Source organism: Macrobrachium rosenbergii, chromosome 51 (assembly GCF_040412425.1).
Source record: "Macrobrachium rosenbergii isolate ZJJX-2024 chromosome 51, ASM4041242v1, whole genome shotgun sequence".
Lineage (NCBI taxonomy): Eukaryota > Metazoa > Arthropoda > Malacostraca > Decapoda > Palaemonidae > Macrobrachium > Macrobrachium rosenbergii.
Window position 1 is genome coordinate 5,301,831 of NC_089791.1, and position 25,679 is coordinate 5,327,509.

Below are 25,679 nucleotides of genomic sequence, written 5' to 3' on the forward strand. Positions count from 1 at the left end.
GGCATCATGGAGTTGGTGGCAGTGATAGAGGACGGGGGAGACGTGGTTGCTGGGCTACAGACCCCTTGGGTGGCCATGGTGAGTTCATGGGTGCGATCTCTCCCCTCTCTAGCTAGCCTTTCTTGCCTGTCTTGCTCTTCCTTAGATAGTCTTTCTTGCCTGTCTTGCTCTTCCTTGGCTTCTCTTTCTTCCCAGCTTAGAGACAAGAGAATTGTGAATGGGGGAAAATCGCTCAGTTGCTCATAGTAAAAAAAAAAAAAGGGCAATGATTTTGAGGTGGACAATGGCTCACACAGCCGCAAAAGAAATGATTTTTCGCGGACGCAACAAAATAATTATTTAAAAATTGTAAACAGGATTTTTAAGAAAAGCTAGCACTTTAGCTACGATGAGCGAGAGAGAGAGAGAGATATACAGTATATATACTTTAGTGAAGCAAAAATTGCTGGACAGGCTATATTTCATGGCCCAGATTTACGGTGTAGCCTAGCTTATTATAGGACAACAAATTGTCCAGAGCACATGAAGGAAATAAGTGCGCTATTTCCTTTCTTTATCACTTGGATTTGCACTTCACTACCTAGCTAATCCTAGCAGTTAAGACATGCAGACTACCATACGTTAGCCACAAAGCTTGTTTTGGAAAATACGATCTCTCTTTGCTATAAAAAAATCATGTCAGCATGTAGGTGGCCTATTGTTTCTTAATGCTGTTCACAGTCACGATTTTACTTGCACCTAAGATAAGCTGAAAATAATGCTGTACTTGCGCTGTGGAAACTTGTTTGCTTGTGCTTATTTAGGATTTATGTTACCAGATTCGTTTCAAATCTTGCACCCAGCTTTAGCAAATGCTATTTGCTGGAGGCTACAAGTTACAAGGGCTTCTTTCAATGGGCAGGCTGCAAATTTTGGCTTCAGTCGCCACTATTAAGGTTTTAACCTGACCTACTTACTGTAGTCCTTGCTCAGGGATCCAATCCAGGGGTCTAGCTGGAGAACAGGGAACTTACTATGAAATCTTGTCACTCTGGCTGCAATTGCTAGGTCAGGTGGAATCTTAAAAGAAAAGCAGTTGGGCTGAAGGCTGTATTTCAACAAGGGACTGTTGCAGCTAACAATTAGGTTTGCTTTAAATGGAATATATTTACAATTATACATGTCATTCCAAAGAATGGGGAATGATAGGCAGGTAAAGTAATGTTCTGCCTCTTGGTTAAATAATTCAGCAATTGTTCAAATATCAAAGAATCTATGGGAAATCTTCTTGAAGAGGACAATGAAGACTTGATTGCAGTGGGAATGCCACTACAAGAAGCACAAGACAAGCAGTTGTTTCCACAGCTAGCGACAACATCTGCAATTAGACAATGCCAGCGATTATGTGCAGAAAATTATAATGAAATCGGGCAAATCAAAGGTTGCACATATGGTGCCAAGATAACTCAATTCTGGTGCGAGATGCTTATGTTAAAACTTCACATTGGGTTAACTGAGTCAGGACTTTGTGAGAAATTGCACTTCAGAAAAGAAAATGAAATTCAGTCAAAGGGTAAAGTTACGTGAGTGTTGAAATAACCTCAAGTTAGGGACGTTACCTTGAAACATAGCGATGGAGAGCCTCATCGAAAATGTACCAGAAATGGAGGGATGAGTTTACTGGGAATGCACAGATAATGTGACTGGGAGGTCGAAAGTTGGCAGTGTGGGGTTAGCTCAATAAGGAGCAAGCAACGGGCAATGTATGTTGGATCTGCTGCTGAATAGGGTTCTGAGGGCAAAGCCAGCTGCATCTGGCTTTTATGCCCTCGGAGGATTATTTTCTGGCTCTTCTCAGAGGGCACTGGGATCGTCAGTAACTGGCCTTAGGGCTCAAGATGGCGGCTCAGGCACATGTGTCATGACCTCCATTTTCTATGTCCTCTGGCATCCCCATGTTTGCCATTTTCTATGGGCAACTTAACTTTCCTGGCTGGTTTCGGCAGGCTTTCGTCTCTATTTCCCTTTTCTCTGAATGGAGGTATTTCAAGCAGTCACCAGGTCTTAGGAAAGATAAAAGATGTACTAAAAAGGGGAGCATGGAGAGAAAGTTATGTAGGAGCTGAGTTTCTCACGCCCTTCCTCGGTTAGTTTGTAAAGTCTCTGCTGAGCGAGTTTTCTATGGTGACGTCCCATTTTCTTTGCCTCTACAATTCGTCACACCTGGCGTGACAGGTCACGCAGATCCAATCATTTAAACTATCTATATAATTATTTACCTGTCTCCAATTTGTATATCATGTATTCTTCTTTCGCAGGCATCAGATTGTATTCAACTCCATTTCTGTCCATTTGTATAATTCAAAGTGTATTCATTCACTGTATTTATTGTTAATTATTATCGACCTCAGGTCACCCTTGTTCTCATTGTATTCCTCAGTGTGACGTCAGTCTGCCGCTATATAAACCGCCTGGGTCACCAATAAAGCAGCAGTAATTTTTCCTGCTCGTTTCTTTTGCACCTCTTAAAGTGGTGACCTCAGAGTGGTTCCTGGAGCCATTAGCGGACTCACATGGCGACTCAGTCTTGGCTCCAGGAACTACCCACGCCCCTAATGGTCTCACAATGGCACTGTAATCAGCATTCGGGCGTGCTGACTCTCGTTGGCAAATAACCAGCGTCATTAACGGACGCACACGGCGCACTTCCAAGTGCATTTTGACGTGAGTATCCCACTCCAATTAAGAGGGCAAGAGCAAGCATGGACGCAGACATCCCTCCCTAGTTCAGTTAACTGCTAACCTCACAGAATCGGATGTTTACCTCCCGCCCATATCACCTGCGCCCGCCCCCGCACTGAGGCTCTCGCACTCCTCCACACCCCTGCCAGCGCCCCGCACTCTACCCTGCCTGGGGCCCTGCCCGGCAGGACAAGCAAAGGCCGCCCTGACCATAAAGCTGCCGCCTTTCACGCAGGGGAACCCGTCGGTGTGGCTGTACAGGGTCAAGAGTCAATTCAGGCTGGCGGAAGTCAATGACGAGGTGCTACAAGCAGACACAGTACTCAATGCCCTGCCGGAGGAGATCTACAGGAAACTCGTCCCGTGGGTGTCCGCCGCAAACCCCCTCACCTACCACCTCCTGAAGAAGTCCCTCCTCGAGACATGCTCCCTGCGCCCTCGACCTCGCCGTCAGCCTGCGACATGATCAGAGCATCATGGAGTCATGGGTCATGATACAGGACCTCCTCACCCTCCCCGACACCGACGGCAGTGGAAAACAACTCGAAATAAGCCTGTCGTGGGAGCTCCTCCTCCGTCAGCTCCTCCCGGAAGTCCAAACTCAAATCCCTGAGCCCTACGCCATGCCCCTCGAGGTCCTGATCCGCACGGCGCAGCACCTAACGGACTCTGTGAAGGCAACGAAGCGGGCACCAGCGCCCGCACTCCCCGTCAGCGCCACCCAGCAGGAGGAGGGCACAGAGGAGGAGGAGGTAAATGCCGTCACCAGGAGGCGCCTAACCCGCCCTGTTCATTCGCACGTCCAAAAAACGGGCCCAGAGCCAGTAGGCTTCAACGTCCGCGACACTGTCTCCGGCAAGATGATGTTGGTCAACACAGGGGACGTTAGATCAATCTTCCCGCTGTCCAGAGAGGACCGCAAGCATGCACTGGACCTGGCTGCCTTCCTGACGGCCGCCGACGGGTCCCCCATCCTCTCCTACGGCACCAGGTTCCTGTCGATCTCCATCCTTGGCCGGAGGTATTCCTGGGACTTCGTCGTCACGGACGTAAGGACCCCACTCCTGGGTGCGGATTTCCTTGCCCACTTCGGGCTGGCAGTCAACGTCAGTCGGAAGCGCCTCCTCGACACCAACTCCTGCCAGTCCCTCCCGTTAGCAATGAGACCCAAGGTGCCCCCCATCTGCTCCGTCGCCCCCCACCAGTACTCACAGCTGCTAAAGGAGTTCCCTGACGTGTTCAGGCCCGAGCTCCGCCAGGTACCCAGGGCCCCAGCTAAACATGGCATCTGCCACCATATAAAAACAAAGGGCCCCCTGCACACGCAAGGTTCTGGAGGCTTCCCCCTTGGCGCCTTCAGAAGGCCAAGAACGCCTTCGCCGAAATGGAACAGATGGGAATATGCAAGAAGGCCTCCAGCCCGTGGGCCTCCCCTCTCCACATGGTGCAGAAACCGGACGGCTCCTGGGGACCCTGCAGCGACTACAGGCAGCTCAACCTCGCAACGGAACCTGACCATTACCCCCTGCCAAACATGCAGGATCTCACGGCTTCCTTCCACGGAGCCAAAATATTTTCTAAGTTGGATCTCTTGAAATCTTATTTCCTGGTACCAGTCGCTCCAGAGGATGTCCCGAAGACTGCCATCATCACACCTTTCGGGTCCTATGTCTTCGCCTTCTCCACCTTCGGCCTGAGGAACGCGGGGGCGACTTTTCAGCAGCTCATGGACAGCATCCTGGGGGACCTGAAGCTCTGTGTCTGTTACGTGGGTGATATCCTAATATTTTCCAGGTCCCACAAGGAGCACCAGAGACACATCCGGGCAGTCCTGCAGCACCTGCAGGAAAACAGCCTCGTCGTAAGGTTCGACAAGTGCACCTTCGGCGTCCAGAAACCTGACTTCATGGGCCACGAGATATCCCCGGATGGTGTCCGCCCGCCCACATCTAAAGTCGCGGCCGTTACCAGGTTTCCCGTCCCCACCTCCATCAAGGCCGTCCAGGAGTTCCTCGGGATGGTGATCTACTACAGGAGGTTCATCCCCAGGATCACACAAACACCATGGCCGCCCTGACGGAAACCCTGAAAGGCCAACCAAAATCCTTAGAATGGGGACCCAGCCAGCAGCAGGCCTTCTCCCTGACAAAGGCCGCCCTCCCCGAGGCAACTGCTTTGGCCCACCAGGACCCCACCGTTCCCCTCCAGCTGACAATGGACGCCAGCAGCGTCGCCTGTGGAGCCGTCCTAGAGCAGGTCGTCGACGGTGCCCCCAGCCCATTGCCTTCTTTGGCAAGAAGTTCAACCCCGCAGAGACCTGCTACAGCACCTTCGACAGGGAACTCTGCGCAGCATACTGAGCAGTCCGGCACTTCAAGTTCCTCCTGGAGGGCACGCCCTTCACAATCTGCACGGGCCACCAGCCGCTGGTCCACGCCTTCACCAAGCAGAGGGACACATGGTCTTCCAGGCAGCAGCGACAACTCGCAGCCACCGTGGAGTTCACCTGCTCTGTCAAGTACCTCCCCAGCAGGAAGAACCCTGTGGCAGACGCCCTCTCCAGAGTCGAGCTTAACTCGGTGCAGCTCGGGATCAACTACGAGGACCTCACCAGGGAGCACACCGCCGACCCAGAGACCCCAGCCTACCGCACCGCCATCACGTCCCTGAAGTGGAGGGACGTGCCTCTCGCCCCCAGGGACCCAAATCTCCTTTGCGATGTCAATACCGGCCGGCCCCGCCCCCTGGTGCCTGCCTTCTGCCACCGCCAGGTATTCGACGCCATCCACGGGCTATCCCACCCCTCTGGCAGGACGACAGCCAAGCTGCTGTCAGAGAAGTTCATCTGGCACGAAGTGCAGAAGGACACGAGGACCTGGGCGAGGTAGTGCCTGCAGTGCCAAACCAGCAAAGTGGGGCATCACCGAGTCTAGAATAGGCGAATTTCCGCAGCCAGGGCAGCGGTTCGGCCATGTTCACATCGACATTGTTGGGCCCCTTCCCCCATCAGGCGGGCCAGACATCTCCTGACAGTGGTCGACCACTCAACAAGGTGGCCCGAAGCCAAGCCCATTCAAGAAGCCACAGCCAGCGCGTGTGCCGAGGCCCTACTCTCCAGTTGGATCAGCCACTTCGGTGTACCTGACCACATTACAACCAACCTGTCCGCCTTGTGGTCCGCCCTGGCACGGCCCTGAACAGCACTCCTGCACCACACCACCACGGCCTACAACCCAGCAACCAACGGCTTGGTGGAGAGGTTTCACAGGTCCCTGAAGGTGTCCCTCATGGCCTGCTGCACCGCTGAGGATTAGAAATACCAGCTGCCGTGGGTCCTCCTCGGGTTGAGAACCACCCCCAGGGCCAACGGCGCCCCATCCGCAGCTAAGAAAACCTACGGTGAGACCCCGTGGTCCCGGGCGAGCTAGTTACAGAGGACCGCCACAACCCATCTGTCCAGAGGCTTCGCGACATAGTCGGCAAGTTCGCCCCCTGCAAGCGGACATATACCGACAGGTCGGTCACCTTCATGCCACCCGGCTTGTCCTCCACCACCCACGTCTTCGTCAGGGATGACGCCGTCCGCCCACCACTGACCAGGCCCTACAGGGGGTCCTTCCGCATGCTGGAGAGGAACAACAAGGCGTTCCTGCTCACCCTTCACGGGAAGAATGACTGGGTGTCTGTCGACCATATCAAGTGTGCCCTCCTGGAGGAGGACACAGACGTCACCACACCGCACCCTCCACCTGGACAGCCACCTCCGCAGCCGGCCCCCTTAAAAAAGCGAGCACGTGGCCACCCCGAAAGCACCCAGCCCACACCTGCAGCCAGCTGCCCCACACACACCACACCCCCAGCTGATGTCCTCACGGAGCCGCGGCACCCTTCAGTGCCCCAGCAGATACACCGAGTTTAATCAGACATTACCCACGTCTTGGGGGGAGTATTGTAAAGTCTCTGCTGAGCGGGTTCTCTATGGTGACGTCCCATTTTCTTTGCCTCTACAATTGTCACACCTGGCATTGGGTCACGCAAAAAGATCCAATCATTTAAACTATGTACTCGTATATAATTATTTACCTGTTTCCAATTTGTATATCATGTATTCTTTCACAGGCATCAGATTGTACTCAACTCCATTTCTATCCATTTGTATAATTCAAAGTGTATTCGTTCACTGTATTTATTGTTAATTATTATCGACCTCAGGTCACCCTTGTTCTCATTGTATTCCGCAGTGTGACATCAGTCTGCCACTATATAAACTGCCTGGGTCACCAATAAAGCAGCAGTAATTTTTCCTGCTCGTTTCTTTTGCACCTCTTAAAAGTTATCTGTATGAAAATACTACATTTTTTTATAAATCAGCTTGGAATTTGGGTTTGCTTATTTTTGTTTATACAATATATGTATGTTTATATATATATATATAATATATATATATATATATATATGCATATATATATATATGCCTATGTCTTATATATATATATATATATATACATATATATATATATGTATATATACATATCCAGTGTGTATATATAAATATATATATATATATACATATATATATATATATATATATATATATATATATATATATATATATATATTATAGGCCTGATTTTTGAGGTTGGTATCTATTTTCTTCGAGATATGTATGGTAGTGAGGACCGACTTGCGGTGTTAGCTGATCTGTCATCTTCACATCATAAGATATTCTCTGCCCCTAACAAAATTCTAAGGACTACTGGAATGAGATACTAGGTTACAAAACTAAAAACTTTATTGACAAAAAAAATAACGAAAATAACTTCAAATAAGTTTTGAAGAAATGAAATCGAATGGTTCAACGTAACTATGAAAATCTTCTGAAATAAGGTCCAAAACATATGCACCCAATTATTTAAGGAAGTACAGAAATAACCCATCTGTCATCCAAATCATAACAGGTCACTCAATACATTATACAAGTCATTTCATAATTAAATGTCACACCACTCCCTTCCTTGAAGGTAGGTAGGTAGGAATACCTGTACAAAAATAAGCGTTATATTAAAAAACAGAAAATGTAAAAAAAATGCAGAAGCGCAAGATTTCACTGCAACAGGGATAAAGTCTTTTCTCAGAGTCTGAAAGAAAAATCTGAAATGTTTATGAGTGGTACTCACTTCACGATAGTCCTCTAGAAACACAGACTCCATCTGTGTGTTTTCCTTTTACACAGATCACATATTAACGTAACTCAGTACAAATCGTATAGCCCACTCATTCTATGAAACACTGCCATTATATGGGTTTTGCAACGCACATATGAACACACTCTCGTGACATCCTTCGAGTACACACTCCACTGTGATGTTCTCTTCAAAACTGGATCTATAACCGGATAAACCTTCTCGAAGGTTCTTTTGCTGAAATCGCATTTCCACTCCACGTGTGTTGTAACCAAGGGTCTCTGAGAATGTTGACTTTTGCTGAATGCGAAAGACACTCGGCATTTTATTGCATGCTGTGTTCAGTCATATGATTTCTGCAAAAGCTGATACAATCTTTTCAAAGGTCACCTTCATGACCAGTTTACACACACACACACACACACACACACACCAGCTGTCCCATATATATATATATATCCGCCATCTTATATATATATATATATATATATATATATATATATCCTATATATATGTTCCTGGCCGTTGATGTAGCTCCTGGAAGCCCAATATGCTGAGATCAAGGGCAGATGGAGAGGCACACTAACAATCTACTGGTTTTATTGTCGACTGGCTGCAATAATCCATTGCATTTTCAAGGCTGCAATGACACAATTTTTGTTTAATAAAAAAGGGACGTCACTATATAAAATTATAAAGGTAAAAAATAAAATAAAATAAAAATGTACATACATTTCTTAAAATATCTTAAAACAAACCTACCCAGTACATGGCTAAAAAGTTGACTAAACAGAAGAAGGTAAAACTACTTGAAAACAAAGAGAACAGCAGAGAAATCACAAAATAAAGGAATGGTGTTCTTCTGGGCATTTAACGAGGAACGAGTGCTTTAATGAAAATTGACTCTAAAGTCCAAGCTCGTCCTCGTGTTGGGCTGAGACTATTATAGCGAAGTTTTTTCATATCAATCTGCGTTTTGCAGATTGCAGAGTGATTTCTTATATTTGATAATTCAGGCCTGGACAATCTAAGATCCCGTCCTATAACTGACGCCCTGATGACTACAGACACAGACTTTCAGTAGCCGTCTCTACATCCAACGTAGGTTCCCATCTGCACTTGGGACAAGTATATTTGTAAATGATGTTGGATGCTAGAGACGGGCACAGGTGTCTTTAGATCTCCTCTTCCTGAGCGTTAAAGGGTTTTTCGGAATAAGTTTGCCAGTATTTACAAACGGGGTTCTTTGCTAATGATCTTTATAACTGTTTTTCGAAACTCATCGTTGAACAGGAAGGAAATTTAGCGTAGATATCAAGTTTGGGGACATCATAAATGACACGTGGCTCACTAAAATTCATATCTAACAACTTTCTCAAAATTCTGTAAAAGTGTTTTAGAGGAAAACAATTATTTCTAAAAACCTGTCAGGAACTCGTTTCAGTCTTAGAAGTCTGCGTCAAGACGATGTCAGAGTAAGGGCCCTGTGGAGGAGTGTAAAAATAGCATTTAATTTAAAATTAAAATGACAAGCACTGTAAAAATTAGTACCCAACCCAGTAAAGGTGCTCTTTCATCCAGGTGTCTGGTATGGAAACCCTCCGAGTCCCTTGAAATACGTAGGTCCAGGCCAGCGTTTTGCATATTTCCTTCTCCATAGTAAACTTAATATTGGAGTGCTGGGCATTAATAAAATCTAAAAACAGGTGAGACTGAAACCTTCTTCAGGGGCCTTCCCAAAATACACAAAGACAATATTCCTTTGCGACCGATTCTTTCATCAATAAATACCCTAACTATAAATTAGCTAAGTACCTGGCTCTCCTCGAACCTTTAACCAACAATGCCTACACTCTGCCAGGAACTCCTTGGATTTTAAGAACGAGATCGGTTTAAACAGGACTGGACCTTTATATGGTTAGCTATGATGTCGAGTCGTTATTTACTAATGACCCTGTTGAAGAAACTATTAATATTATTTGCAAATTATTTCCTGACGAAGACTCTATGTTTCATAATCTGTTTTTTAATAAGTCTCATTTTAAACAGCTTCTTAACTTTGGCTCTTCCCAGGACACGGTCTTCGTTTTTAATGGTCTTCTTTCAAACAAGTGGAAGGGATGGCGATGGGTGATTCCACTCACGGCCCCACCTCTCCTGCTAACATCTTTATAGAACTCCCTGGAGGAGTCATTCTTAGATTCCTGCACCTCCAACCTTTCCCTCTATTTTATCGACGTTATGTGGATGACACGACAAAATTTTCTTTTTAGACATGAATTTCAGTCTCACCTGTTTTTAGATTTTATTAATGCCCAGCACTCCAATATTAAGTTTACTATGGAGAAGGAAATATGTCAAACGTCTCCCTTTCCTGGAGGTACAGGAGTTTCAAGGGACTGGAAACGGAGGTTTCTTCCCAGTATATACAGAAAGAGCACCTTTACTGAGGTTGGGTACTAATTTTTACAGTGCTTGTCATTTTAATTTTTAAATTAAATAACTATTTTTACACTCTCCTCCACAGGGCCCTTACTCTGACATCGTCTTGGCCTGGCTTCTAGCAGTTCTCGAATTGAGTTCCTGATTCTTTTTTAGAAATAATTGTTTTCAGGTCTAAAACACTTTTACAGAATTTTGCCTCGACAGAGATATGAATTTTTAGTGAGCCACGTGTCATTTATGATGTTCCCAAACTTGATATCTACGCTAAGGACTTTTCCCTTCGGTTCAACGATGAGTTTCCCAAGTTGGTTATAAAGATCATTAGCAAAGAATTCTGTTTGTAAATATGAAACTTATGCCGAAAACCCTTTAATCAAGGTTCTTTTCAATCCAGGGATAGACTTGTCTTTGCACATCATTTACAAATATGGGTCCTTAGTCATCTCAACTCGACCTTGAGTTCAAGACGCCCTACTGAAAGTCCTTAGCTAAGAAGTCATCAGGGCGTCAGTTATAGGAAGGGATGCAGACTTGATGCCAGGCCTGAATTATCAAATATAAGAAATCTCTGGAACTGCAATCTGCAAAACGCAGATTGAATGAAAAAACTTCAGGAAATAGTAGCCTCAGCCCAACACGAGGACGAGCTTACGACTTTCCATCAATTTTCATCCCACCACCTCGTTCCTCGTTAAATGCCCAGCGTCCTCAACAGCTAATTGTTTATTTTGTCATTTCTCTGCTGTTCCTTTGTTGGAAAATGGAAGTCTTTCCTTTTCTTCTGTTTAGTCATGTTTTAGCCATGTACTGGGTAGGTTTGTTTTAAGATATTTTAAGAAATGTATGTACATTTTTATTTTTTTTTTTTTTTTTTATCTTTATAATTTTATATAGTGACGTCCTTTTTATTAAACAAAATTGTCTCATTGCAGCCTTGAAAATGCAATGGATTATTCGAAACGTCCTGGGCTCAGGGCACAATTTGGCCGTCCGAGATTGTCAGGATGGGTTTCTCCATCTCACTGGTTTCGTTGAACAACAAAACCACAGTCTCTCATTTATATCTACAAACATAGGCAATATTTATATCCTGTTTCATCTTGATATTTGAATATATGTTGTTATATTACACTCGACAGCTCAATTAACCAGATGCATTCCTGGTGGGGATGTACTTTATAAGCAAAGCCTGGCCTCGGGTTTCTCTCCGGGCATCCCATTTTGCTGCATCTTTTATCTTCATGAAGAACATGCAGAGACTGCTGGAAATAAATCCTTTCAGAGAACTGGCAAATGGAGATGCCTCCCTGCACACAAGTCAGGAGTGTTTTGAGCTCCCTCATACCAGAAAATGGCAAACATGGGGATGCCAGCTGTCATGAAAATGGAGGATATCGACATTTTCCCCTGATTTGTCCGTTCTTGAGCCCTAAGGCCAGAACATTGCTCACGAGTTACAGACAAATCTGAGAAGAGCCTTCAAATAACCTGATTGCCGAGGTCATAAAGAGACAGGTCCGCTTGACCCATCCTTTGCAGCCACAGAAAGCGGTTCTTGTGTGTTCAGGATCCAGACACAGCTTTCCTTGCATGTATAGGCTGTTCCCATATATATATATTATATAGCTGGATATATATATAGTCCTCTGCAACACTGTCCCAGGGACTGGATCCGTCTTCACTGGTGGTGTCGTTATCGGATACTTATATATATATATCATATATATATATATGTCAAGTCTGGACTTCCTCGTCTTCTCTGCCGAGGGCTGCTTCTCTCCCTTCCATTTGTGAATATATATATATATATATATATGATATAGTCTTATATCTGATATATATATCGTCTCCTCAGTCGAGAGTCATATAAAGAAGTTCTCAGTCATGCTACAAATGAACTGTTTCCTGGGTACAATTAACATGTTTGTATTTTCCTGTCCATAATCTACACAGGACACTGTCGCGGATAGATATGCCTCTTAAGTCCACCTCTCATCTTATAGTCGGAAGGTACTCTGAAGATGGAAGAACAGGGATGGGGTCTTATAGACCCTCCCCAAGCTGTCGACTGCTCGGATGTTTTAGGTGGACTCATTAATTTTCAATTGAACTTGGTTGGGTCCTTCTTAGACCTCCTCCTAACTGGTCTTTTATAATCGATCCAGAATCAATCGTTACTTTGTCTATTGCTGTGGCACTCAGGTTTGACATTTGAACCTGGATGCGTCAAACCCCAACAATTGTACTGTGTTCAACGGATCAGCAGTATTTGTTCATTTCCTCCTGATCACAAAGACGTGAAACAATCAAGATTTTCTGTTAGTCTCACACATGAATTTCTATATAAACCAGTTCACCACTCCCTAAAAGTTCTGGTCCATCCCTCGGACGGAAGAATATGTTTTTTTTCAGTCCTTCTACCTCCATTTGTTCACACAAGTTTGAGTACCATTTTTCCATTGGGTCCTGTGGTGGCTGCTCAACAAAAGTTGTGTTGCCAACCAGCTCAAATTGCGGGTACAATTGCATCTTGCCTAGTGTTTATGAATTTGTGATTGGGATTGCTATGAATTTTTAATGAATGGCCTCTCTTCTTTCAATGGAATAATAATTTTCTCTTCCCACATCAACACGGACAATTTTCTTAGAAGCTGGAGCGCAATAACCTGCAGTTCAGATAAGCAAAACAAGACAAAAACCAGATTACTTTCCGTTCAGGTTAAAATAATCCTTTCTTAAAAAGGAAGGAAATTGAATGAGACAAACCAAATGCTTTGTATTTGCCTTATTGTCATATTAATGATCCCCAGACATACTTTGCACATCATCTTCTGTTTCCTCTTTCAGATGCAAAGGTCCCGGAAAAAGGGGTCTGACAACTTCCTGTGTTTCATACAAGACATCTTTTGTCGGGATGCAGTTTTGACAAGTGGCTCTCATGACCAGGACAGGGTTTTAATATGCTGAACTCCTGTCAGTTCAGAGAGACTTTTTTAATTCCTCCCTGCAATCAGTACAGTCTCCTAATGTAAAGGACCAAGTTTTTGTTTATTGTGTCTGAACAAATAACAATTTTTTCAGTCCATTGTATTTTCCTAATATTTACAAACCTGGGGTCCTGTCCCATTTGGGGCCACCTCATGCCACCCCTCAATCGAGTGCCTGGGCCAAAGGCAAACTGGAATGTTTACATCTGGGCAGGCGGGTAAGCCCCCTGGAAAATTTTTACCAATTGCTCAAGTTTAAGGGTCGTTTTCCAGCCTTGTAAATGCAAATTTCAATTTTTCTAAAAACTAGGTGTACATTGAAAATTACAATTTACTTTTAAAACCAGTTATTTATGTTCACTTGATAATTAGGACCCTATTATAATTAAAATCATTGCCTTAGATTCCTCAGGTCACCTCAACATTACTGTATTCCTCCTGTGTGATGGGAAGGTCTATAATGGGCTGCATTCTGAATAAGGGGGCCCCAGTAGCCCATATTTCTTTGCTCATAACATTTAGCACCTCTTACAAATTTTTGTACATAAACTAAAAAATTGGGGTATCTCTTAGTGGAGCAGTTAAACCATGTTAAGCGTCAAAAATAGAAATGGGGTGGCTTGATCTTTGGGGCCACTGATTTAGTTTGACTCTGTCTAGCTAGCAATGGTTCAAAATATTTGTTACTTCTCTATTAGCCAGGGACGATTTCAACAGTGCCCCATTGGCTGCCATTGACTCTGTAAGAGGCATTTGTAAAGATGTTCGTGCAGAATCGTTCAACATTTTTGTTGGTCTTTTATCACTTCATTAACAGAAGTGTCGCATTATCTGATTAACACTCTTCGGGTCAGGTCAGCCAAACTTCACTATTGAATGACACAAGCTCTATAACTGATAACAGCTTTAGGATCATCATCACAGTGCATATGGCAATAAAGGGTCCTGTCCATCACACAAAAATATGAATTGCCGTCCTTATGGAAGGGTTACAACATCAGTGTGTACTTTGCAAATTTGATTGGCTCCACTGGCCACATTTGAGTCTTCAGAACAGTATGTCTATGGTTTTCATGGTATTACAGATGTGGCACTGGAGATGAATTTAAACGTCATATTTTCATCCCCACCCAAAAAAAGGATTCTCGTACCCTCTTGAGGGACCTTTTATACCTATATGTCAATAAAGGGACTTACATGTATCATGTGGATGGCTTTCTCTTCCTAAAAGGAGGAAGGACGACGTGAGATCGGACATTGCCCTGGTCTCTTCTCATATTTACAAAATAAGATATCTCCTTCAAGGGAGAACATATCTTTGAGCACTGTTAAGAAATCGGGAAACTCGTTACTCGCACCCGTTACATAAGTCTTAACCTGTTCAATCCAGGGTTCGGACTTCTGGTACCTCATCTCTTCCACACACCAACCACACAACTCAATCACACACTCTCTCTCACTCCCAGGATATTCACTTGCTGACCCCCCCTGGAGGATCAGCTCTCGTTCTCACAGCTGGTTCGATTCTCACCCCTTCTCTCTCTCTCCCTAACTCTTGAATTACCAAGTTATTCCCGCTTTCTACATCGGATGCCTCTGAGGCATGCAACTGTTCCTTTTGCCATTGTTCCTCTCTCTTTGCTGCTCGAGTTGTAACTCCCATTATGGCACTCCTGGAGAGGGCATCAGCTACTTTATTTTTTTTCCCCTGCTATATGTTCAATTCCCACAATATCAAACCCTAACAGCCTCTCGATCCAACGAGCCTGGAGAGTGGTTAAATCCCCATTCTTGAATAAATCTCTCAATGGGTGATGATCTGTGTTTATTTTGACTTTATGCCCCAGCAAAAAGTAGCAATGTCTCTCCAGCATCCATAGAATCGCCAATGCCTCTCTGTCGAAGGTACTGTAATTTTTCTCTGCCCCTTTTAATGCTCGTGATGCAAAGCAAATCGGTTTTTCATCCCCTGCATCGTCAACTTGAGAAATCACTTCCCCAATATACTACTCGCGACGGTGGTTACTAGAAATGGTCGATCGAACTTTGGTTAAGCTAACAGTTCATTACTAGTGAGTGAAAGCTTTAATTCTGGAAGAGCTATTTCTTTCTTCCTCAATGAAAATCGACTGTTTTCCAATGAGATTTTATCAAACTGCGAACCTGAGAAGCTGGCTACTTTTTCATTCTTCAGTTGGGGAAATTCTTTAATTGCTGCTACTTTATCTGCACAAGGCTTAAGACCTTCAGATGTTACGATGTGCCCCAAAAATTCAACTTCTTGCTGAAGGAATTTACATTTGGTTAGGTTAATTTTCATACCATGCCGCTTTAAAGCTTCTAAGACTTCAATAATGTTCTTCTTATGTTCTTCTACAGTAGCCCCTATTATGATTATGTCCTCTAATTATGATTATGTCATGGCAAAGCCATAACATCATAACAAAAATGGGCAGGAACGTTCTTTACTTCAAAAGGAGGGTAATTATATTCAAACAATTGATCATTAGCTGTAAAGGCTGTCTTTTCTTTGCTACTCTCGTCTATAGGTATTTGATGATCCCTGACTTTAAAGCCAAGGTGGTGAAGAATTTACTATCTCTAACCTTAATCAACAATTCTTCGATAGAGGGCAATGGGAATGCATTGTCTTTTGTGATACTATTCAACTTTCTATAATCAACACATAGCCTAAGAGAACCATCCTTCTTTTTAACCATCACGATTGGCGAGGCCCAGGCAGATTCACTTTCTCTAATTGTCTCTTGCTCCCTTAATTTATTAATTTCGTTCTCCACTTCCCGCTGATAACAAACTAGAATTCTATATGGCTTAGATCTTATGGGTGGTTGACCCCCGGTCTTTATAACAAAAGGAAAATTATTTATTCTACATGGGGTTTCATCGCCAATCGCAATTACATTTTGATAACTTTCTATAATTTCCTTGACAATATTTTGATAAGTAACAGGGTCAACCCACCAGCTGTTCGCAGGAGTCTACCTAGATGGTCTTCACAGTGACCCTGACGTGTGCTACTCAAGGTCACAAGTGTGTGAGAAGCATCTTCCATTTCACAAGGTTCAAGGCTGCATATCGACCCACTGCCTAATACGATACGCTGATCACTAACGTTAATAAATGGCACATTAACCTCACTGTGTATTAACTTGCTCAGGCCCGGAATGATAAAATCTTCCCATTTCTGATGGGGTCTGATTATAACTAAGGTGCCTTCAGGTAAGTTCCGTGCAGGTGTCACAGTGAGGGACGAGAGGGTCCGAGGCGGTGCCACATCGCCCACCTCTAGGGCACGGGCACTTTCCCCCCCACCACCCTCCAATCCTAGGGAGACTCTTAGGCACTTTGGCCTCTCCCCCTCTGTGGGGATTCGTTGTCCATTTAAACATACTTCGATCCCCTTCCCGTCTGTGCCAGCGATTATTATTTCGTCCCTATCCACAAAATCAGTTCCTAAAATAACTTAAATTCCTTCTACTTGTAATGCTGGTACTACATAGAACGTATGTGTCACTACTCGCCCATCGATGGTTACCTGCTGCTTCACAGTCCTCTGGGTTACCAACCGATGGCCGCCTGCTGTACCGAAAACTAAACAACCTTTCATAGGCTGCACCGACCCTGTCACAAGGTGTTCCTCTAACAAAGACACACTTGCGCCAGTGTCAATCAGTGCCCTTCCCTGTGGCTCTCCCACCCGTATTTCCACGACTGGCACCGCGACTTCCTTCGCAGATTGAGGGCAGGCGATAGGCTCTTGCATTACCTTCCCTCCCGGCACCCTCAGCGTTTGGGTAGGGGGAGCGACAGTTGGTGGAGGGCTCTCCATTACTTCTCAGGGTGTTGGTTGACTCCCCTCACTCCCCAACAAGGCGTCCGTTGTTCTTCCGGGGGCACAGTCGTTGTTTGGGCCTGGTGAGCGTGGGTGTAATCAGGGGTCCTCCCGACTCCTCCATGCCACCATCCCCTTCCTCTCCTTGGTGCAGGGGGAGCATTGTTCCGCTGGCAGTCGTCGTTTTTTGAACAAGCGTTCACAAGGTGGTCTGTTGCATTGCACCGAAAACAACGTCACGGCACATTGAGAGAGGGGCACTGGGCCCTCACGTGACCCTCTCTTCCACACCACCAGCAATGGCCAACCGTCTTATTCTCGGCTGGTTTCCCCTTGCCTCTTTGAGGTCCCTGGGTGTGTGACCCTGTCCCTTGGATGGTGGGTGAGGATGGCTGAGGACTCGCTTGGTCAGGTTGTTTAACTGTTGCAACAAGCGGTTGGGAGGTGGTCTGCCCCCTCCTCCTTGCTTCTTGGTGTTGTTCGTGGTCTAGCAGAAGCTGAACCTTTGGCAGCAAGGCTTGTAAGGGCCTCTCATCACCAGTAAGGAGGTGGGAAGAATTAGCCTCAGCATGCGTCGGCAGAAGGCTTCTTTTCCCTCTACAGTCTGGTCGCTTTCAGGGGTAAGGGACTCATAGTCTTCACCAACGCAATTACAGAATGCTGAAATCGAATCTCCCACCCCCAACGTGGGGTCGTAGGCTTCCATTAGTTCCATCTTCCCCTCTCGGTGTAGGGCAAACTGCTGGGTGAGGTGTTGTTTAAAAGTAACCTAGTCTGCAGAATAACTGGCATCCCAACTCCTGATTTGCCGTGCTGCATTCCCGGTCACTTTTTGTTTTGTTTGCACAATTTTTTCTCTATCTTTCCAGCAGCCTACTGTGGCGTTTTCAATACACTTTATGAAGGTCTCGATGCACTGGCAGTTTTTTTATTTTCTCGACTGATCGCACTTGCGGGAACGACGCGGCGTCGGCTGAAATTGTGGGTAGATCACTGGGCTTTTTATTTTGTATTTCATTTGTTAATTTGTGCAACTCTTTTAACGCACGTTGGATAGTCGTTGACAGCTCTTTCACACTGTCCTCCTCCTTGGCACTGTTATTGTTAGCACTGGTACTGCTAGTACTGGCACTCCTGACGTCGCGCGTCGATTTTCTAGTTTGCATTGTTTATTTCACTTTCACAATTACGCTGTTAATTATTATGCACTGGCAACAACCCACACCTGGTGTTGGTCACATAAGGGTTCTACCAGCACAAATGAAACGTGTAAGATACAATTACATGTGTATTTTCCTTAACAGTTACACAGGACCCTGTGCTAATGTTACTCTACCTAATTATGCAATTATAGTCGGAAGGTACTCTGAGTTGACACACGCTGATCACTGTCTTATAGACGTGCCCCAACCCTTCGATCGCTAAACCCTTACTGATCATTAACTTTTCAAATTGAATTTGCTTAGGTCATAGACCTCAGCTGATTGGTCTCTTACAATCGAAAGGAACCAATAAGGGTCTTCTATGTATGGCACTCATTTGAATTGCCCGGGCCAAACCCCAACAAACGTATGGCGTTCGACAAATCAGCAGTATTTGTTCATTACTCTCTGATCACAGAGACATACAAACAACTAGGAGATTTTCTGTCTCGTCTCAAACATGAATTTCTATATAAATCAGTTCATACACACACACACACACACACACACACCACACACACACATATGTATATATGCATTATGTCTTGGATGACTTTAGAAGAACTATGTGCTGACCTGTCAGTGGTGCTTCCGCTGCAGGGCATTTGTGTTGACATTGGAAATTTGCTCTGCTGGATGCAGAAAGCTATTTGATCACGATTCAAGCGCATGGGAGGCAGTGTGATCTTTCAAAAATTGAACAGATGCTGCCGGAAGTGCCCAGGTTCCGGTGAGGTGTGTGTGTGTGTGTGTGTGCGCGCGCAATCTCCCATGGTATATTACCTGGAGGATAGAGTCTTGCAGGGGGATTGCATTAAGAGATCTGGGTCTGTTTGGGTAGTGGTGAAGTGTCAGAAGATCACCACTGGAAAATCTGTTATTTGTCGCCATAGAAAGTGAGTACCATGATTCATGAACACTTATCTCTTTACAGACATTTCTAACAGAAAGACCTAATAGTGCTGCAGTGAAATACCTCCGCATCTCCATTATGCATTGTCCTGCTTTGTGTCTCCAGTGTGCATTTTTTTTTTTGGATATTCATGACAGTTAACACCATTTCAGGTTAATATATATGTTTCTTTCAACAGGAATTCTTGTTTCATCCTGAGATGACGGAGATTTGGAACTGAAGTTTTTACTCTTACTTGCTATCTGACATACCATATATTGTGGTCTAGAATAATTATGACCTTATTACTTTGTTTGATGACCAGGGTGTTGTGCACCAGTATTGCTTGGTAAAGAATGATTAATATGCTTGTTTGTGAAACAGCATTTCCTCTGGTTATGAATTCCCTGGATAGGGGGTGTGAATCACTTCATTTCATGACCGTAGCTTTTGCTGAATCACTTTCGTTAAATTTGCAAATAAAGCCTAGCTTTGTATGTCAGTGTTTAATTTCAGTAGGCCTTTGTTTTAAGATGAATACAGTGAGAGAAGTTGACAAAGGAGAAGGAATTTGCTGACGCAAGGGACCACGGCTACCATGACATTTTAGGAAAAGTAAGAGGTTTGATTCTGTTCTTAAAACAGATACATCAATAAAAGATGGCCCTGTTTAACCTGGGAGGGCCATTAACATATGTGTGTGTGCATATATGTATGTATGTATGTATGTATGTATGTATATATATATATATATATATATATATATATATATATATATATATATATATATATATATATATATATATATATATATATATATATATATATATATATATATATATATATATATATATATATATATATATATATATATATATATATATATATACCAGGTGTTTCGAAATTAGAGCCCCCTTCACAGAATAAATGGAGAGTTATGAAGTTTTCTGCTATAGCCTATCTCCAAATACATTATTTTTAGTTTCTATTAAGCTATTTTTCATTTTGCATTTCTTGTATTTTCAGATGGAGTGGCGGAGTTAGATACAGCCATGGCTAACGACTCACTGGAAATTAGATGGATTGACCGAATCTGGGCTATAACCTTCAGAGAGGCCAGGGATGCTGGTGCATCCTTCATTTCACATTCCTGGATAGCTAAATACATTAAAAGAGATGAATCCTTTGTTAAAAGAAACTGAAACAAAAATCCATATGGCTGTCATCGTGAAAAGAGTGAGAATCTTGGAAGGCCTGAAGTCCTTTCTCAAAAGCTATGATGTCAAAAGACATCGTAGCTGAGGCAGTGGGTAGACCAAGAAAGTCTTTACGTAAATTGGCGCTTGAACTAGAAACAAAAAGGGGAAAGAAGAGAAGTTATAGTGCTGTATATCGTGAGTTGAAAAAATCTGGTATCAAGCCATTTCATGTTATCAGCAAGCCCAACATCACTCAGCAACAGAGAGAAGACCATGCATGGTTTTGTGGTTCATTTCTGAAAGATTGGGATGAAGCTGACTTTCTCCATGTTGCCGCATCAGATGAATTCTTCATTTACACAGTCAGGAAGCCAAATCATAAAAATGACATCATTTGGGCTGCAAAGTTGGATGATATCAGTGATGATGTGCGCTATTGCCAAGTAGTGAAATTTCCTGAATGTTTGGGAATTTTTCTCTGTTTCACAGCCAAACGGTTAATGTGGATCATCAAAGAAAAAGGACAGTCATGGAATGGCAAATACTTCAGAGAAACTGTGCTTACTGGTGGAGTATTTCCTTTCCTCAGAGATCCTGAAAATGTGTTATCTGTTGGAGAAGTCACATTTTTGCAAGATAAGGCATCGTGTTTGAAGGCTCTTCAGATACAGGAGCTGCTTCAAAACAGTGGTATTGATTTCTTCTCTTCAAGTGAATTTCCAGGTAGCTTCCCTGACCTTAATGTGTGTGAAAACATTGGTAGTATCTTAAAGGATCGTGTTGAAGCACACACAGTGAACTATGATGGTATACCAAACCTCGACGGCCTGCGAAGAGAGGTGACCGAAGTGCTCAGGGAAATGGAGTTTGAGTCTCAACTTTTTTGCGATTTGCTGAAATCATACCCCTCAAGAATGCAGGGTGTGGTACAGACGGATGGAGGCCACACAAAATATTAAATACTCAGAGAGAAACTTAAATAAATACCTGTTCCGAATTATTTTTGTTTCTGTCCACATTCCATATCAACTTTAGTTTATGCTGTAGAGGGGGGGCCCTCTAATTTCGAAACACCCAGTATATATACTGGGTGTTTAGAAATTAAAGCCCCCCCCCTCCTCCACAGAACAAATGGAAAGTTACAAAGTTTCCTGCTATAGCCTATCTCCAAGTACATTATTTTAAGTTTCTATTAAGCTATTTTTCATTTTACATTTCTTGTATTTTCAGACTGAGTGACAAAGTTAGATACAGCCATGGCTAACAACTCACTGGAAATTAGATGGATTGACCGAGTCCGGGCTATAACCTTCAGAGAGGCCAGGGATGCTGGCGCATCCTTCATTTCACGTTCCTGGATAGCTAAATACATTAAAAGAGATGAATCCTTTGTTAAAAGAAACTGGAAAAAAAATCCATATGACTGTCATTGCGAAAAGAGTGAGAATCTTGGAAGGCCTAAAGTCCTTTCTCAGGAGTCAAAAGACATCATAGTTGAGCAGCGGGTAGACCCAGAAAGTCTTTACGTAAATTGGCGCTTGAACTAGAAACAAAAAGGGGAAAGAAGAGACGTTATAGTGTTGTATATCGTGAGTTGAAAAGATCTGGTATCAAGCCATTTCATGTTATCAGCAAGCCCAACATCATTCAGCAACAGAGAGAAGACCGTGCATGGTTTTGTGGTTCATTTCTTAAAGATTGGGATGAAGCTGACTTTCTCCATGTTGCCGCATCAGATGAATTCTTCATTTACACAGTCAGGAAGCCAAATCATAAAAATGACATCATTTGGGCTGCAAAGTTGGATGATATCAGCGATGACGTGCGCTATCGCCAAGTTGTGAAATTTCCTGAATGTTTGGGAATTTTTCTCTGTTTCACAGCCAAACGGTTAATGTGGATAATCAAAGAAAAAGGACAGTCATGGAATGGCGAATACTTCAGAGAAACTGTGCTTACTGGTGGAGTATTTCCTTACCTCAACGATCCTGAAAATGTGTTATCTGTTGAAGAAGTCACATTTTTGCATGATAAAGCACCATGTTTCAAGGCTCTTCAGACACAGGAGCTGCTTCGAAACAGTGGTATCGATTTCTTCTCGTCAAGTGAATTTCCAGGTAGCTCCCTGACCTTAATGTGTGTGAAAACATTGGTAGTATCTTAAAGGATTGTGTTGAAGCGCGCACAGTGAACTATGATGGTATACCAAGCCTCGACGACCTGCAAAGAGAGGTGACCGAAGTGCTCAGGGAAATGGAGTTTGAGTCTTAGCTTATTTGCAATTTGCTGAAATCATACCCCTCAAGAACGCAGGCTGTGGTACAGGCAGATGGAGGCCACACAAAGTATTAAATACTCAGAGAGAAACTTAAATAAATACCTGTTCTGAATTACTTTTGTTTTTGTCCACATCTATTTTAGTTTATGCTGTAGAGGGGGGCCCTCTAATTTCGAAACACCCTGGACTTTATTAATGTGTTTACCGATGTTTAGGACACAAGCACTTATCCACATTAACATAGTTTTATTTCTGCAAGTATAGTTATCTAACTAATCCAGACTATCCTTTCGTTTTCAAGATTGGTGGTTTCACCCCACGACTATTGTGCAGACTGGAAGGCAGGAGCAGCTTGTATGTTGGGGTTCTCGTGGGTAACAGAGTAAGATGAATTATTTGCGTATTTGAACAAACCTTCTCATTGTAAGAATTTCAAATAAATTTTACAGTCATTGTTTAACGCGTCGTGTTATTGCCATTATTATTTAGTCGCCCGTATTCAAACAACTGATTTCATTTTAGAAAGACATTTTAGGCAATTTTTAATTAAAAATCATTTACAGCCGGCCAGGTAACCCATTTTATGCCCTTTGATTATATATAATCAAACAATAATAAGCATGTACAATGACTGGCATGCAAAAGAAACATTTTAGTTAGGCTACAGTAATTGTAGACACTCAGGTATGATGTATCGGTCTTTCAGAAAGCACTATATATATATATATATATATATATATATATATATATATATATATATATATATATATATATATATATATATATATGTATGTATATATATACATACACACACACACACACACACACACACACATATATATACATATATATATATATATATATATATATATATATATATATATATATATATATATATATATATATATATATATATATATATATATATATATATATATATATATATATATACTTTTAAGTATTCAAGACCAAAAGGCTTCAAAAAACATTTGAAATGAGAAAATCGTCGACGCTGTAGAAAAATCACCGATGTACTGTAGATCGGAAGGAAAAATAGTTTTGCCACCACCTTGCCATGGGATTAATGCAGATCTGAGACTATAATACGATGAATAAATTCAAGCTAGTACGTTGTGTACTTCACGGTAACTGAGATACGTGTAAATAAAGGCTGCACAAATGGAGGAATGGTGTTTATCTCACCCCCAAAAATGCAGAGCCACTAAGTGTGCACATAAATGACATGCCAGTATGCTGAGAACCATGACAACAACGACATGTTTTCAGTCTTCTTTTATGCGCCATGTATGACTGTTTTGGTTTCTCGAAACATGGAGAGGAAATATGTATCGCAATAACAATGAAACAATGGCCTTGAGACAGTTTCTGTTCACGCCTACGTTATATGTTGTGTAGTGTACAATAATATGTTGTTACAATGCTGTGTCGATCATCCTAGGTAATGATAGGTGGTGAATAATGAAACGAAATGTGTCTTAGTCCTTTAGACATTTTAAAACGATCAGCATCTTAGGTGCAAAAAAAAAAAAAAAAGAAATGCAATTTCATTCCTGTACGTTTTGACAGTGCACATGAACAGGGAGAACAAAAGAGAATCAATCAGTCTCTTACCCAAAGTTCTGATGATTGTGGGTATATCTTTCACATCTACCACGTTCTTATCTTTATCTTGAAAAAATGCAAATATCTCCGTAAGTTTCTTGTCCAGGGACATTGTCAGTACTAGAGAGACGCTGTTTCCATGGCAACAGATCACACTATAACCAGTGTGGAGACTATCGGAACAAAATTCTGTAGTAAATTTTTGAACAAATGAATTACTTCATAAATTTATAAAGTATATTAGTTTTATTACTATTTTGTGGGATGGGGATGATGGACTAAAGATTGAAAAGATGAAAGGACGATATGCAAATACTCTGTATTTGCAGCACAGTCATCTCACAATGCCTATGCAGTTGTAATAAAGTGTATGCTCAAAGGTGAATGCTGAAAATACTGAAACAGTAATAAATGCATAAATAAAGCATATGGAAAAGTTTACTGAGCGTTAACGTACAAATCAACACAAATACGCTTACCATACTTATTTTGTTTGGTTCTTTTATGCCGTTGGTCCCGTGCAATATTCAGTAAAATATGACAGCTAATTTTTTTTTTCAGATCACATCACACGAACACTGAGTAACATTGAAGATTGCAATCCGAGTTTAGATCTTTGATAAAATTATTTATATCAATATTAACTTATAATTATTAGGTGACTTTCATTAATGGAAACTGTTTTGTAAATATCGACTTATACTGTATTTTTATTTATGTTTAAGATATAACTTAGCGATAATCAGTAAAATACTAATTTTTATTCATTTTGATTAGAATGTCGAATATTATGAATTTCATAAATAGCTCCTCAGAGCTTCGGAGTACTAAAACTTAATCCTGATATCCGAGTTGAGAAGTGGCAGGTGAGCTGGAGGTTCGTCAGCTGGCAGAATAATCAACAACATCAACACTAACCCTGTGTTCGTAACCTCAGAAATATTGATGTGAGTTCGAGATGTGGTCAAGGACCGTCTGGTATGGCTCGTGTTGTAAATAGTCGTAGATGATACAGTATGTCGAGAATTAATGACTAATAGGTTCACTGAAAGGCTAAGATCTGCTGCCGAGGATTGACATTCGTAGTCCAGTGGCTACCCCAGACCAAGTTGTAGCTGTGCATTCTGCGAAGCTTATCACAGTCCTTTCACTTTCCTGGTGTGTTATTAGTTTTAGGACCACGTCATTCTTATCATAATCCTCATTTCCTGTGAACAATTTGGTGATAACACCAACAAAAATGGCTGTAGAGGTTTATCCAACTGTAAAGGGCTAGGCCCTTAGGCTATGTTATGG

General features: G+C 42.8%; 1 protein-coding gene across 1 annotated transcript in view; it reads right to left on the reverse strand.

Annotated features, from left to right (window-relative positions):
- LOC136833514 (dynein regulatory complex protein 8-like) overlaps positions 1–24,508 on the reverse strand; it is a 67,066-nt gene extending 42,558 nt beyond the window's left edge. The window contains exon 1 of the mRNA XM_067095740.1: positions 24,393–24,508. Within this exon, the coding sequence (XP_066951841.1) occupies positions 24,393–24,495 (103 nt within the window). The 5' untranslated portion in view covers positions 24,496–24,508. The remainder of the gene's footprint in view (positions 1–24,392) is intronic.
- Between the last annotated feature and the right edge of the window lie 1,171 nt (positions 24,509–25,679).